The 16,914-nt window shown below is 39.9% G+C and overlaps 1 protein-coding gene across 1 annotated transcript in view; it reads right to left on the reverse strand.

The window, feature by feature from the left end:
* Positions 1-9,915: 9,915 nt before the first annotated feature.
* mcf2l2 (MCF.2 cell line derived transforming sequence-like 2) overlaps positions 9,916-16,914 on the reverse strand; it is a 117,639-nt gene continuing 110,640 nt past the window's right edge. Inside the window, exon 30 of the mRNA XM_046042469.1 lies at positions 9,916-11,043. Coding sequence (XP_045898425.1) covers position 11,043 — 1 coding nt within the window. The 3' untranslated portion in view covers positions 9,916-11,042. The remainder of the gene's footprint in view (positions 11,044-16,914) is intronic.

Below are 16,914 nucleotides of genomic sequence, written 5' to 3' on the forward strand. Positions count from 1 at the left end.
ACATCCATTTTTTTGTTTTAATTATATTTCTACTATGTCTGGCAACAATACAGGTCCTGGTAAAAAGTAGGACTAATGTAAATGCAAGTTTTGAGATGATGTGAACTATTTTGGCAGGAGTTGTTTTCTTCCATTCAAACCAATGAAGCCAATTTGGGGTAGAAACTGAAAGATACTGCAAACAAATGCAATTCAGTGTGCAATATATATTTGGAGTGAAAATGGTCTACAGCATACAGTGCCAGGAAAAATAAAGTGAAACCTTTGGTATTACCTGGTAGTCTGCATTATTTAGTTTAACAGAAACAATTAATTTTCTGTCTTTACTGGACACAGCCAATAAACATTTACATCACTGGTGGAAAAAGTAAGTGGATTGGAGGATTTAACATCTTGACCTCAAATGCTTCTGGTAGCTACAGATAGATCAGACCATTGGCCCATTCCTGTACTTCCACCAGGTTCTGTGAGTTCTGCTCTGAATGACTCACTTGAGGTCTGTCCACAGCATTTTATTGAGTTGAGGTCTGAGCTTTGCGCCAAAAGGTGGATTTTCTTTGTGGAACCATTCTGGGGTAGATTTACTTTGTGATTCAGGTCATTGTTCTGTCATATATAACCCAACCTCTAGTGAGCTTGAGCTGGCTTACTGACACCCTGACATCTTGTAAGATGTCTTGGTAAACTTGTGAATTGATTGTCCTCTCAATAATTTCATGTTGTGCAGGTCCTGTGGCAGCAAAGCAGCCTCAGTCATAATGGTCCCTCCACCTTACTTTATCACTGGCCTGATGTTTTCATGACAATATGCTGTCCCTTTCTTATGCCAGGTGTAGTGCTGTTTTCTTTACAAACAACTCCACCCTAGGCGTTACTGTAGAAACACGGCGGCACAACATGGTGACCTCCATGTAAGGGGGACCTGCTGCTATGTAGAGAGAAATGGCTCATTCTGAGGTAATAACAGTTCATTATGTAAGGTCTTTACACACCACTGAAAACAGCTATGGATCTTATATTGCATTTTTGTCAATAGATCCTCAGAAACATTACACACTGGACCTTTAAAGGCGCTTGCACACTGCCCTGACAAACGCTTGGATCAGTGTGCGCCGTCGGTCGGTGTTCGTCGCTGTCAGTTGGAGTCTTTAGAGTTTGATATGTCCAGTCGGGTCTAGTCGTAGAAAGTCGGAGCAATGTGCGCCATTTTCCAACAAACCGCAACATTCTGAGAGTGTTCCCTTGACAACTAAGCCTATACTCGCATGCGGAACGTCAGCACCACGATTTTCTTTGATGTCAGTTAGCAAGGCATCCATTACTCGCTCCTCTCACTGACAACGGACCTGTCTGGGAACAGCCCCTTCATTTCGGATCACTATCCACTGCACTATCTGGATCAGACAGTCATAACATCCAAATAAACATCACTTTATGTCCGTGGTAGTGCTGCTAAAAGAGGAATCGCCACCAGAATCTAACTATCGACAATGCCACCTGGGGACTTCCACCCCAGGAAATGCTCCATTTCTGCTTTGACTAAACCTTTATACAGAGGCTACACAGGTTTATTGAAGTGAGAGACATGGCTCCAAAATAATAACTTATTTATTGATAATTGTAACTGGAAGTGCCTCTAAAGAGGATGTCAATACAAATAATCAAATTACAATGTAATATAAAAGTTTATTACAAATTTGGCAAACAAGTTACTTATTTTATTTAACAAAATACACTCCCAGTTATTACTGATTATTGAACCAAACAAAAGGGCAGAGTGGGCCAGGTCCAGCTGTGGGGAGTCAAACTAACTAAGGGTGTGCTCCAGGGGTGCACCAACTTAGCCACCGCACATGCTCACTGCAATCGATAGTCACTGCAAACCGGTTCACTGCAAATTGTGTCACTACCAAATCGTGCCCCAGTGCCGTTAACACTACAATCAGTGAAGGAACCCACACTAGCGTGCCTAGCCGCCACCACAAGCCGACCACTAGGACCTCTGAAAACTGTTGGTTAGATCTAAAATACAAGCATAGTCAACTAGTGGAGTGAAGTACTACAGCCAGAGTACCAGCAACAATGGTTAAAATCTTAATTTAACAAAAGGCAAAACAGCAGCTGACAACCTACAATTAAAAACACATTAGCAACAGATTTATAAAAGTAAATAATTACCTCCAGGAATTATCATACCCTACTTGTTGCTCCTTAAGCTTCTCGTACCTTAACACAGGGTGCTCTGTAAGGAACAATACATCACGCCACTGGAATCAGCCAAACGACATAAAACAGGAGGGCAGCAGACTGCTGCAAAACATACAACCTCAGTCACTGGGAAAAGACAATTAAAACATAAGACAGGGTTTTTACTCTCTCACCTACCTAAACATCACAGAAGGTTCAAAGGCAGCCATGATACTACAGCTGCCTTAAATAAGCTCAGCTAATGAGGGGGTTTGATCTGGGTGGAGCTAATTTGATGCTCCAGAGGTGCGTTCAAGAGCAAGGCTAAAAACCTGTAAGCCTGCATAGAAACACACACCACTACAGTAGCAAAGGCGTCTTTGTGAAACGTTAATGTTTCTTGTAATGGAATAAATACAGTTGAAGTGTTTGCAGTTCATCGGGCCTGACAAAACAAACATAAACAATAATGCGCTTGTTTTGTTGCCGATGAAATTTCTCTTTGGTTTAATAATATTTGTTTATTGTACTGTATATTGTTCATATTTGGAAAACAGACTGTAGTCTTTATTTAACATGATTCATGGCTGGGATAGGCTATAAATAAAATAAAGGAAGTGTCGCTTCCACCATTGTCCTTATGACATAAATTCTGGTAGCTCTGTGCCAACCAATCCACCTTTTTACCAGTTGAAATATGTAGTTTGTAGTATTGCACTTGCCAGAAAGACAGAAAATAGCTTAATCAGTCTTTATTACCAATTGCAATACATTTAAATGGCCAATGCAGTTTTGCACTTGCCGACTGAAAAGTTCTCAAAATGAATTGATTTCATTTATGAGCGTTATGAGTTGTGGCTAATTGTAGCTCACCCAGTCCTTTTTAACCTGTTGAAATACTTTTAGAGGGCCACAACCAGTAGGCTACATCATTACAACCAGTAACAAGTAGCCTAGTTTTCCACTTGCCAAAAAGTGATTGCAGCCTCGACCTTGTGACTTAAATAAGAAAAATAGGCAACAAAAGTCTGTCTGGTCAGTTTCTGTCTGCTCAGTGTGGACTGATGTTGATTTTCTGAACATTATAAAGACTGAAACCAACTACTGCCAACTTTAGAATGTTGGTGTTAGTTGGGCGCAGTCTGAGCAGTGTGCAAGCACCTTAAGGCAACGTCAGTTAAATAGGACGTGTGGCACAGCTGCATCATCTGTCCATTCTTTTGTTACAGCTTGCCGGTATGATCTCTGTGATGAGGTGGGGTGGTAATAGCGCAGTGGATAAGACACATGCCTTTGGTGTGAGAGATCCGGGTTCAATCTTCCACTGCTACACATCCACCATTGTGTCCCTGAGCAAGACACTTAACCTCTAGTTGCTGCAGAGGCGTGCAACCTCTGACATATATAGCAATTGTAAGTCGCTTTGGATAAAAGCATCAGATAAATAAACATTATAGTGTATTTTGAAAGCAACAACAGATACAGCATCATGCACTACAGAAAATTCCAGTAATTCACTCCCAGTCCTTTTTTTTTGGCTGTGTGTCTCAGCTCGATGGGGGTGAACATTTCATCATCAGTCCCTGTAAGAAATTATTTTTACACCCCCCAGTTGCTGCTACTGTCGTCACAGGACTATACATTTGGAATGACATGTGCAGACTACATAATGGGCACACTATGTTACAACATAAACAGCAAATTAGTGCTAAGAGAAGGATGTTCTTGTTGATACAGCCTAATAACTTGATGACAGCAGCTGTTTGCACTCGTCAGGTCACGGTTATAGCAGCTGAATTGGTTTGACGTGCGGATCGGCTCAGACATTATCACATTGCGAATGTATGAATAAATCATCCACCAGCCACCCACCCACCAGACGCAGACAATTTCAAACTAAAACAGTAAGTAAAGCTTAGGAAAACACAGACAGACTGACAAATGACAAAAAACAGAGACAAAGGAACAAGAACACAGACAGAAAGGGAATAAACAATAAAACATTAAAACGAAAAAAACAATGAGCGGACTCCACCTGTTTTTTAAGTTGACACGCATTCATATTTCTAGCACCCTCAGATTAAAATGGAGGCTCTGCTCTTAATTTACCCGTTGTGGTGAATCGTAGTACTGGAGCTCATAGATGATGGCCTTTTTAATCCCCCCCCCCCCCCCCCCCCACACACACACACGTCCATCAGGTTCAACATACTCAGTTGGTTGAACAAATTCTGTTTAGCTGTTCTGGAACTGAACACTCAGTTTCCCATCTCAGTTTTAATCTACTCAGAGCTCAGGGTTAGGCTCTGAGTTTCTTAAACCTGCTTTCTGAAACAGGGCCCTGCTCCCGCTATGGTTGTATATTCCAGCTGTGTGTTACGCCTTGTAAATGTCACGGCAGCTGAAAAGACTTTTGCAAAAGGATACACCGTGCATCTTCGCTTTAAGCTCCTCCAGCTAACCTCCTCTCTCCTCGCATTTTAGGAACTGAGATGTCCTTATAGATTTAAATTACATTTAGTCATTTGCCAGAAGCAACTCACATTTGAGGAACAACATACAAGCATCAATGAAGCATCAATACAGTAAGAGATCTACAGTGACAATAGAAGGCGCTCTGAGATCGATCAAGTCACAGGCAGGAGGCACAAAATAGAGAAATGAGAGGAGCCCAATAAAACATATAAGCAAAGCCATAATGTCCTTATAATGAAGTCCAAGGTTCAAATATCACTCAAGTAACTCCTGTGCTGTCATCTCACATCCCCTGTGCATGCAGGACTTTCTCGTGAGCACCAGAAACCTTTTTCTTCCCATGGGATATTTTCTGGAGAGCACAAGATAGTCTTCCTAGATTTCCGTGCACACCTGAAACTTGCACAGGAATCTTTCTCATGCCAAACGGGATAGTGACAGATCACCATACCATACAGTTTTCCATGAGCACAACAAACTTTAAGATTTTTTCCCCTCCATGTCCTCTTAGAGAAACTTCTTTCCAGCTCAACTCAGGTGAAACAAAACATACTTTCTCTGTAATATTGAGGTTGATGCTAAAAATTACTGAAGTAACTCAGCGTTAAGTCAGAAGTAGGATCAATATAAGCCTAATATTTCACTTGTGATTATTTTAATGCTTTTAAGCTCACTACAGACAATTACACGAATGTTGCCAGCCTTAAACAATGTCGGTGTCTGAGGCCAGACAGAAAACCTAGAGCATTTAAGACTTTATGATGCACTTCTTCTGTCTGCTTTAATCTGGGTGTGCTTTTTTCTCTCAGGGCTTGCGCTTAATGAGTATAGCAGTTTGTACGGTTTAATATTCTGTTCAGCCGATAGTAAAGAGACAATATTTTCTCGCTGTTTCAGGCACGCCAAATTCACTGTTACAACACAAAGTGAAATGCTTGTGTTTTCCTGTTGGTCATGAGTCCGCTATGACAAAATAACAATGACACACAGAGAAAGTCAAGTATGTCGCAAGGAAATAGTTGTATGATTGGACCCTTGATGAAAAGAGTTCCTCTTGAATGCGAAAGATGAGTTTGCAGCAACCGCAGCATTTTCAACATTTATTTTTTTTGAAGCAGCAAATGGATCTACCTCAAGCAAGTTTTAAAGAAATAATTTAGAGAGTAAGAGAAGTAATTTCTTGTTGAGGCAGTAATCAACTCAAATAATTTTCACTTGCTAGTCAGCAAGGGGAAATAAATGAAAAATCACATGGTGTTGACAGTCCTTTAGAAAAAGAAATACCAGAATATGTTTTTAAAAATACAGTGTTAGTATGACAGCACCTGAAAACACATGGTCATTTTGCGAGAACATGTATAAGTAACATTCATGCTGCTTATCCCAGCAGACGCAATAGAGCGAGAGAGAGTTGTTGGGCAGATGGGCTGTACAGCGGCAGAAACAGTAATGGATGTCATGGAAAGGACGGAAAGTTTTGAACATTTGTCTTAATTCAGGAGAGATGTAAATGCTTTGTATAGCCCGACCACTCAAAGCGCTTTTACACTACATCTACATTCACACACAGGCAGAACAGCTGGGGTTCGGTATGTTGCCAAAGGACACTTCAATATGCAGCCTGGAGGAGCCAGGGATTGAACTGCCGACCATCCGATTAACAGGCAACCCGCTCTACCTCCTGAGCCCCAGCTGCCCCACCTAGATGTGACACCAGGAGTAAACCGGCAGAGGGCAATGAAGTAGTAGGAGCTAACCGCGGCTAACCGGAGCTAACCTCTGTGGCTTGTTTACTTCTGCACAACAGCGGGCTGCTGCGTGTGGCGTCGTTTTATTATTCTGCACATGCGGGACACTTTCAGGCCTTGGACAGTGTAGGTACCAAATCTGTGCTGCCTACCAGATCCGTTCTGCACGTGTGCAAAAGCGGTTAGTCAAAGGTCACTGAAAATCTGCCTATTCAAAATAATCCAACTAAATCTTTCAAATAAAGAAAACCAAATGTTTGTAATCACTGGAGATTAAACTGTTCACTATGATGTAATAGGATTATACTTAAGATATGAAAAACCTTATTCAACGGTACATTTCTTATTTCTAATAATGACAACAATTTAACAAAGTAGCAACACAAAGGAGGCTAACCCTAGCTGCTATTACGGATAACGTGCAAAGCTGTAGGGTTAGCTAGTTGCCATGCATACAATCGCTGCCTCAGGGTTAGGAACACCCCCCTGTGATGGTTAGGGTAAGGGTGAGACGCCCTGTCTAGACCGAAAGCGCTATTGCTAGCTAGGTAGCTAGCTACGTTAGTATATAAGCCGTTGACAGCTTCCCAAAGTAGGGCTGCAGCTAACGACAATTTTGATAGTCAATTAATCTCTCGCCCGCGACCCTGTATGCATGGATGGATGGATGGAATTAATCTATCGATTATTGAAACAAATAATTGACTATTCGGATTATGAATTGCAAAATACACAATGCATCCTACTGAGCTATCAGCTTTTAAATTAAACTTGAGGTTGTTTTTGCATGGGTGTTTACAAATAATTGAGCTAACAACCGTACACATTAAATTGTGGTGGTGATTAGAGTAGTCACTACTGAACTGTTTTTACCACACAAAACACAGGAGTACTTTAAGTTTTTTTTTTTTTAGGTTACTTGAATTTCTCAAGGTGCAAATTGCTATGAGTTAAGGATTCTGGTCTTGCTTTGATTCCATTTTGCATGTGCTACTGTTTTGCCCATGTTTGTCCAGTGTTCTACTGATCCTGTTTAAGTCTGTTTTTGGTTCTGTGTTTCTCTATGAAGCCTTGTTTATTATTCATTCACATGTCGTAGTTTACTCTGTATCTGGTTTCATGGTTTTGGGTTCTGTGTTTCTATAAGCTTTATTTGATCTTGTCATGTTTAGGTTTTTGTAGCAAAGTTAGTTCTTATGTTTATCTGCATGTTTTTTACCTGCTTGAGTCCCTAGTCTTAGGTTTCCATGTTTTAGTGTAATCCTGTGTCCTGTTTGGTCGGTCTCAGTCCGTGACCTGATTTTGCAGTCCCCGGTGTAAATGACACCTACGAGTAATACAAATCTGTGATTTGTGCTTAAGTCTACACAGTTTGAAATCCCACCACATTTCAGTCCTCTTTTCTCAACACACTGTATCCTACAATTACTTTACTATGGTTAAATGAGGATTGCTGACTATCATGCTCATAACAATAACAATAATACATGTTTTTCTTCATGTTTAATGAAGCATTCATTAACAAGACATACAATACAAAGCTGAAATCATAGCTGTGAAAGCCCTACATTGAGTAAACACTTACTATACTATTAAACGGAACAAGTCTTCACTAGAGTCATGTTTGATTTGCAGAAACAAGAATCAACTTTCAAATAAATGATAGCCTTTACATTGACATTTGTACAATTTCAGCCCATTTAATTTATCTTTCTGTCCAAGACCACTGTGTAAGTTAGTGGTTCAAAGGAATGTAGGCCTAAAATCAAAATAATTCAAACTTCAGAAAGTTTAATTTATGATGCTGATAATAATTTATGTTCTAGCCTACTATGCAAATATGCATCAAGCTAGATTCCTGCTTTCAATCTAAACTTCTGATATCAGCTTAAACTAATCTTTAAATGCAAGTTGTGACTGTGCTCAACTTTGTTTTGAGAGAAATTAGTTGGCAGTTGTTTTCTTTCACTTTGCTTTCTTTCTTTTCTTTTTTGGTACCTTGATTTCAACAGACATGACTGTCACTAGACACATTTATGCTCCAACATCAGAAATTAGAGTTAGAGATAAATCCCAGTGTGTGGCAGACTACACCATTTTGCTTCTATTGGAAGGGGTGAGAGGGGCCTCAGAGCCTCCACTATTTTGAAATTTCTTTGGGGGGTATGCAAAGTTCAGTCTCTCAACTGATTTGTTCGGCCAATTTTAACATCGTTATGAAACTACTTGCTTTAAAATATAACATTGCAAAAAAAACCTTGTCATTCCAGGATTCTCAAGGGCCCTCCGCCCATTGGGGCCCTGGGTAATAAATCCCAGGTAACAAAAACACTGGTGTAAGCAGACTCTCCTGAATCTGATATTGCTGTTGGAAAGCTGAACAATTGCTTGGATTCGGCCAAATGACCCGGCACTCAAAAAAAGGAATTTTAAGGTTAGAATACAATCAATCTGGTCTCTGTGGAGATAAATCAAGAGGACATGACGAGATCTGTGTCCATGAATTAATTCAATATTTGAAATAATATCCATTGAAAATTAGCTTACTCACAATGGTATAAAGTCTACACATTCTTCAACATTCTTGCAAACTCAAATCTGTAACATCTTTAGCTGAGCTATTCTACATCAAGTCTTAAAATGCATAAAAGTACAATGCTTGTACATGTCCGGCCTTTTGAGAGCTTCTGACATGCAGCAAAAGAGTGAAATGTGCTCAAAAAGCTTGCTATTGAAAATCCCATTATGCTAAAGAGATTTGTTAAATCCACCACCCCAGCCATCTGAAGAAGAGATATACTGCTGTAATGCTTAATTTCCATCAAAAGCCATTTGGCTTCTTCTGTCTGTTATTAAGTCTACATGTATAACGGAAAAACTGGAAACACATTATGATTCATTTATTTCTCACAGGCTTTTTGTGCTGGAAAGTAATGTAACTGTTGATAGATAGGTATAGATTGATAGATTTTCTCAATTGTTGACAAACATGTTTCTTTTAAAGCCACACCAATCAATAATTTTATTTAAATACTGAGTCAAATAACTATGTGGCATGTGAATGGGGTTGCTGGTAATGATAATCCGTAGAGAATTATCACCCAGCTCCGCTCTATGGATGTTAATAGCCTCTTTTAGCTCATTGTTTTGGTTTTATGGCCGGCACTCACTGTTTGGTGCTTCTCCTTGTTTCTGGACACAGCAGAAGGCTGCCTTAGGCAAACAAGCCATCTTGCTTGTGACCAGAAGGCAGACAGACAAAGTTAGCGATTAGGTTGTCTCGACACAGAGAATTTACGCAGCTCTCAAAAGTTGAAGACCAAAAAATAGCTAGATGTAGAGTTAATATTTGACTTACATGTCAGGACGTCAAAAACACAACTCCAAATGAATCCCAAAGTAACTCTATGTCTCTGTGTAAATTGGCAATTCTTTGCTAACATGTTAGCCATATCAGCTTTATATGGCAGTTTCTGCACCAAGTGACAAAAAACAAACAAGCAAACAGTGTTACATTCCTTTATCATTGTTGTTTGCTTTAGATTCATATGTAAATGGATGTAGCAAACATAATACATAATAACAAATTCAGTCCCGAGAACTACGTCTTGGACTCCCCCACTAAAAGCTGTTCTGTTTGACCACTAAATGTTGACCTCCCCAAGCATGATTTCTTGGCACTACCTATGCCAAAAAGAACCATGAGATGATCTCTAAACAATGATATACATATAAAAGGTGTCTGTCCAAAAAAGTGCTTTATATGTAGAACACGTGAGGATATGAAACAAGTATTTTCCCTCTGATGGATTAAACCATATATAAAATAAATATTTTTTCTCCTTCACAGAGATGAACAACTGGAATATAAAGTCAAATATGATCTCTCTTAACCTCTTGGAGCAATTTATACAGATGCAAGTCTAAAAGTGGAGAACGAGCAAGTTGAGATAATACATATATGTAATGCCATTATGTGGGTACTCTACCAGGGCAAAAAAAGGCAAGCAAAACAACTTCTAGGTTCTTCTGGAGACTGCAGCTACTGGAAAGTGTCAGTATTTTGAGCCTGAAAAGGCGAAGCTGCTGAAGCGCCTCATCAGAGGCTGGTCTGAAAGAGTTTATCCGAGTCAGAAATGGGATTTGAGTTTCCAGGTATCCAGCCCAACCACTCAGGAATTGCATATTCTACAGTGCGTAATCTGAATTAATTCAACTTTGATATAAAGTTCAGTGTCCACATCCATGCAGTCTTCAGTCCACAGTTGGCAGCTGGTACTTCCTTGAATTAGAATTCTTATATGGCTTTCCCACTGTGGCACTCAGGCATGTAAAGGTTCCAGCATTTTACAGAGGTTTCACTGAGAAGCTTCAATGAGAAAAAACTACAGTTGAAAAACAATAGCAGGCCATATTTGTAGTCCAACATTAAGAACTACAAGTAGAAAATGAATAGTTGTTCATATTTAAAGCCCATCATAGCAAATTACAGTTGAGTTATAAGCCATGTTTGTGATCCAACAAAAAATGTTTGTCAGTAGTCAGCCATGTTTATATGCTGTCCTGAAACACGTCCTTGCTTCATTTTCGTTCAAGTTGGAGAGTGCTGCTGTATGCAGATCACTGAAGATATCTGGAAAAACAATAAAGATTGAAGTTAGATTCCATTTTAAAAAGTGTTAAATGATATATAAAACAAGCATGGACAAACTGTGGCAAGAAGAGTAATGCACAGCTGTACTGCAGTGCCAATACAACATAAATCTCTAAAATATACAGCTTTAATAGGAGTGTAAAACAAGGAGACATAATAGTAAGGGGTTCAATAACTGCAACATCAGCCCAGTAGAATGCATAAAAAATCATAGGGACGGCATAAATGGGCAATCAACACAAACAGGTGAAGAGGGCTTCTGGTAATGGGCACCACTTAACCAATACTGAAGGTCAACTGCTAGAGCATAGAATTCTGTCCTCCAAGAAATCCTCAGAAAGAGAAGAAGAAACAGATGAAAGTAACAGAAAAGAGGGGAAAGTGAGGAGTATGAAGAGATAGCATGTGAGGAATTTGTCACACACTATCAAAAAAAGAGAGGGGGAGTAAGGGCTGTGCATGTTTCACATACAAGTCTCATTGAAATATTGTCAATGAAGCCACTAGACTGATGGTTGGTTGACCAGATGTCCTCACCTTTGAACATGTTTACAAACATGTAAAATACCTAAACTGGATTTGTGAATTTTAGTTTGCCAGTATGACAGAAATATATGGTACCTTAAGAGTAACGTAACACCAGCCTGAAAATTGCCTGCATTGTCCTCTGCACTCTATTGTAAATGTTAATGCTCCGTATTTATATAGCGCCTTTCTAGTCTTTTCGACCACTCAAAGCGCTTTTACACTACATCTGCATTCACCAGTCATAAACTGAGCCTAAGTGCTCAAACCGAAACTATCATTAACACACATTCATACCTTCATACCGTATCTTGCCCAAGGACACTTCGACACACAACCAGGGGGAGCTGGGGATTGAACCGCCAACCTTCCGATTAACGGCCAAATACAAATACGGAGCATTTACATTTAAAACTCTTCATAAAAGTTATTGTGGAGGGTTAAGCCCCTGATATACTTGCTTTTAACTACATGTTCGCATACGCAATGGCTGCCACGCGCATCCTGTGTTCCTCTGGAGCGTAGGTTGTGCACGTCTCCACAAATTAACGCTACACGTCCGCGAGATGCAATTCAGCACATGAACGTGGGTGCAGTATGTCAACCTGACTGGCAGGTCAGCAGCATCTCCTGTTCCACACACCAGCCCAGGTGGTGGTGGTATGCAGTTGGTTTTCCAACCGCCATTAAACACAAAAGAAGAAGGTGGTCAGCAGCAGACTTTGAAAAAAAAGGAGATTTATGGCGGGATGTTTACAATAAAACTCCTGGAGCTAGTCTGCAATTAGCGAGATTGTAATGATGTTTCATTAAAATCACAACCTCCTTGAGTGTCGCTATGTTTGGTTTGCTTACGTGCAAATTTGGAGGTTGTCATGGAAGGATGATCTAGCCCTGATCTGCCCCCTAGTGGATTTACGTTTAAACCTCCAGGTACACGCAAAGTACGCAGGCAAGTATGTGAACAATGCTGTTTGCGTCACAAGTATATCTGGGGCTTTAGGGTTATTCCCACCTCTCTTTTTAAAAGGTTACACTGAACATTGCCACTGGACAGAAACAGTTATCTGATGAATCATCTAATACAAACGTAATTCTTCGGATGGTATGATTTTATCTCTCTTTAACTTTGTCTGCAGGAACAGCGACTGGCCTGACTGGAATCAGTTCTGTCCAACTCCGTCTGATCAGTTGTGATTCCCAAATCATGACTGTAATCTGCCTCTTTCTCCAGCTGAGCCACCAGCCTCTACCTTTGGTAAAATTTGGCTTTGAAGACAAAGGTAGTGTCTGCAAGACTCTGACATTACACATCAGAGTGAAATGATTCCCTCTTTATTCTGATCATACTGGTCAGGACGTGGTCAGGTGTGCTAATGTGTTCTCAGTCCTTACACAAATATACCACACATTGCTAACAGCAAGCCCACAGGGGCTGCCACAGGGACACTGTGTGCACTGTGGGTGTGAAATGAAAGGCAAAATCTGGAGAGGTGCAACACACTCATGGGACGTACGTTAGCAAGCATATTACGGCTTGTGTTGGAAAAAGTGACACAGACACATACACAAACACACACTTCCCAGAAGCCTATCTATACACACAAATCATGTAGCTAAATCCACATGGACATACACAAATGCACAAATACACACACCCATGCACATACATATTTGAGGGTGTATGTGACACACACAGTTCATAAGGCACATTGTGTAAAGTTCTATACAGTTGCATGAACTTTGATCCAAAAAAAAGCTAATAAAAAAGGTAGGACTTCAGAATACTTTATTTTCCTCAAATGTGCAGTAGAGGCGAGTGTGTGGGACCTTTTAGCAGCAAAAACCCACAGATGCAGACGACAGGAGGTTGTTTTAAGGGCTGAAATATGCATGAGCTGATGAAAAAAGAGCATATTCAACGCAAGTCGAGCTTTTATCTGAAAGAGGATTAGTCACTTCCAAATGCAGAGAGCTTTCATTACACCAAACCACTCTTTCAGCGATGGATTCCAGAGACTGTTTCTCCATAAAGGCAGTAGCCCCTGTTTTTCTGGTGAGTCAAAAGGATAGATGGCTGAGCTGGGGTGAATGAAACTGATGATTTATTATTCATCTGAAGCCACCGTGTTTTCAGCAGCCTCCTTTGATTTGGCAGTAGGCCATTAGTTATTAGTCGTTTTGTTGTTCTATCTCCCACTGTTTCATCAAGGTAATGTTAGTGAATAAAATTTTATTCCCAAACGAGCCGCACTGAGCCTTTTATCCTGGTAGAGAGAGAGAGAGAAAGAGAGCAGGGCAGCAGAGGAGCAGCTGTTGCCCTGCTCTCATTTCCTTCCTCAGGTTTGGTTGATAAATGTGGACCAAACTCAAGATAGACTTATAACCAGGGAAGCATGGCGTGGGTAATGATAACAGATAGCAGTGGAGGAAGCTGAAAAAGGCTTTCCTTATGCAAAACTACAAAATACTAATACAATCTAACACAATCCAACAGCTCTGCATCAAATGCTGCCGCACTGAAGTTTAATGTCCGATTTTTCTTGATACCCTGTCAGAGGGGGTGGATTCAACTCAATATCTGAAGTTTATAGTGTTGTTGTTTTGCACTGCATTATATTGTAAGGTCCATCCATCCATTTTTATATCCATTTGTGCTTCAGGGTCATGGGAGGCTGGAGCCCAGCATGCATTAGGCTAGAGGCAGCACACACTGTGGACAGAGTGGCAGTGTGTCACAAGGTATGACACACATGACGCACATATCACTGGCACGTCCTGACAGTGTAAGGTGTTCGTGCTAATTTGTCCAGGTTTATATACAGGATTGGGAAGTGTCCAAACCAAACCAAAACCTTTGAGGAATACAAACATTCTACAGAATATATTTTTTTCAATTAACAGAATATGCTGATTTCACAAATGTTAAATTATATCTAAATACAATCAGCTTTACAAGAAAATACAATAGTTCAAAAAATGGCAAAATTCTGGTTTCATTTATGATCAAATTAAAAGTTTTTAATTAAATAAGATTCTGAAATCTGACTGGACATTTTATGCCAAGTTTGGTGGTTGACAGTTTGATACTGTGCTAAAAACACATTTCTGTTGTTACCCAGCCTGATTCAAATATAAACATGTACACCCTGAAAAATAGGGATACAGGTTTTACAGATTTAGATAGTTTTCCACAAACAACATCCTAACAGGCACATATTGTATGCATAAATGATGCACTGAGGTCCTCTCTCCTCTACTTTCTCTCCCTCTGTATGCAACCTTATCCCATTATTGCATGTTACTAACACAACTTCTCCCCTTTCTGGTAGTCTTGTGCTTTCTCGTCCCTCTCCTCTCTCCTCCTATCACTTCCTGCAGGTGTTTCTGGCTCTGGAGCTGTGGAGTCTGGATCTGTGGCTGCGGGTCACCTGCTGCCCCCGTGTTCCTGCTCGACACCCTCTGCTGCAACGACTATTGTTGCTAGTCTTATTATAATTATTGTTATTATAATCATTAACATTACGATGGTTACCATTAACACTATTATAAATATCTGTACCATTTTTCATTTAGTCTATAGCAACATTACCTTTACTGTCTGTACCTCTGTGTGTATATTGTGTAGGCTGCCTCCCTCCCCTCTCTCTACTTCCATCCCTCTCTCTCTCTTTCTCTCTTGCCCTCTCTTTCAATTCAATTCAAATTAGCTTTATTGGCATGAATGTGTAACAACAATATTGCCAAAGCATCATACAAACTACATAAGAATAATCAACCCCATACATTTCATTAAAAAATTAATTAAAGCTTAAAAATTGTAATTAAATAATTAAATAAAACAGTAAGTGTGTGTGTTTGAAAATAAAATAAAATAAATATAATAGTAAGCATGTGTGTGTGTTAAAAAAATTAAAAAATATAAAACATTTAAATAAAATAAATAACTAAATGAAACAGTAAGCGTGTGTGTGTGTTAAAAAAAAAATTAAACATTAAAATAAATAGATAATACTGTAAACGTGTGTGTACATTAATAGACAAAAAAATAAAAGAAATTATTAATTGAAAATGTAAAAACAAAACAATTACTAAACTATCAAGCAATCAAAATAATAATAATTTTCCTTCTCTCTCGCCCTCTCTCTCTCCCTCTCTCTCCTTCACCCCAACCGGTCGAGGCAGATGGCCGCCCACCCTGAGCCATGGTTCTGCTCGAGGTTTCTGCCTCTTAAAAGGAAGTTTTTCCTTGCCTCTGTCGCCTAGTGCTGCTCTTGGTGGGAACTGTTGGGCTTCTGTAAATAACATCACAGAGTACATTCTAGAACTGCTCTTTTATGAAAAGTGATCAGAGATAACTGTTGTGGTGATTTGGCGCTATATAAATAGAAGTTCAGGATTTATCGTAACTGCAATTACATATTTAAATCAAAGCACATTAGCCAGTCTATTAGTGACTCATAATAACTCCAAAGATAGTGTTAAATTATCAAGAATCAACATAGACAAGTGATGAGAAAAGTAGAAACGCCCTCATCATGTACTGCAACCTAACCTACAGTCCTGTAATAAATTGTACCATTGTTGTTGTTTAAACAATCTGCCATCCCTTCAGGACCTGTACGCCTCCAGGACTCTGAGGCGAGCAGAAAAAATTGTGGCTGACCCCTCCCACCCCAGACACAAAATGTTTTAGACTCCCCTCGGGCAGGAGGCTGCAGTCCATCAGGACCAAAGCCTTACGCCACAAGAACAATTTCTTTGTGTCTGCAGTGTGCCTCATCAACAGGGCCCGGGACCCCCAGTGACACTCTCTCATGCCCCAGGCTCTCCCTTTACAGTACAGTATGCTCATACTGTACATTTGGTCAATGCCATGTAAAAATTTAAACAACCGCCTCACTGTTTCTCAGGGAAATGAAAATTAGTGTCCATATGTTTCTGAATGTGGATCAAACGCCGGGATGCACACGCACTGCAGCACATGCTTTATTGTGAGCATGTGCAAAAGTGTCCTTATAGGCTAATCAATTTGTTTAACAAGGGAGAAAAAAAAAGTCTGCCGGAGATTTATCATACAACTCTTCCAACGGGAGTCCCTCACTTTACCCACTGAGCTAAACATGCACACGAGTACCCAACGGTTTGAAATAATTTAACTGAAATAATGTTCTGGCCCGCCATGTAACGGCCATGTTTTTTACAGTATATCAAAAGGACCCATGGCTATTTCTCAAAATGATATAGTTGTTCTCATTTACATATTTTTTTTGTTTCTTTTGTCAGTGGAACAAAGACAAACTAGCCTAGTGGCTTAATCGTGGC

This window comes from Micropterus dolomieu, unplaced genomic scaffold (genome assembly GCF_021292245.1).
Source record: "Micropterus dolomieu isolate WLL.071019.BEF.003 ecotype Adirondacks unplaced genomic scaffold, ASM2129224v1 contig_13071, whole genome shotgun sequence".
NCBI lineage: Eukaryota > Metazoa > Chordata > Actinopteri > Centrarchiformes > Centrarchidae > Micropterus > Micropterus dolomieu.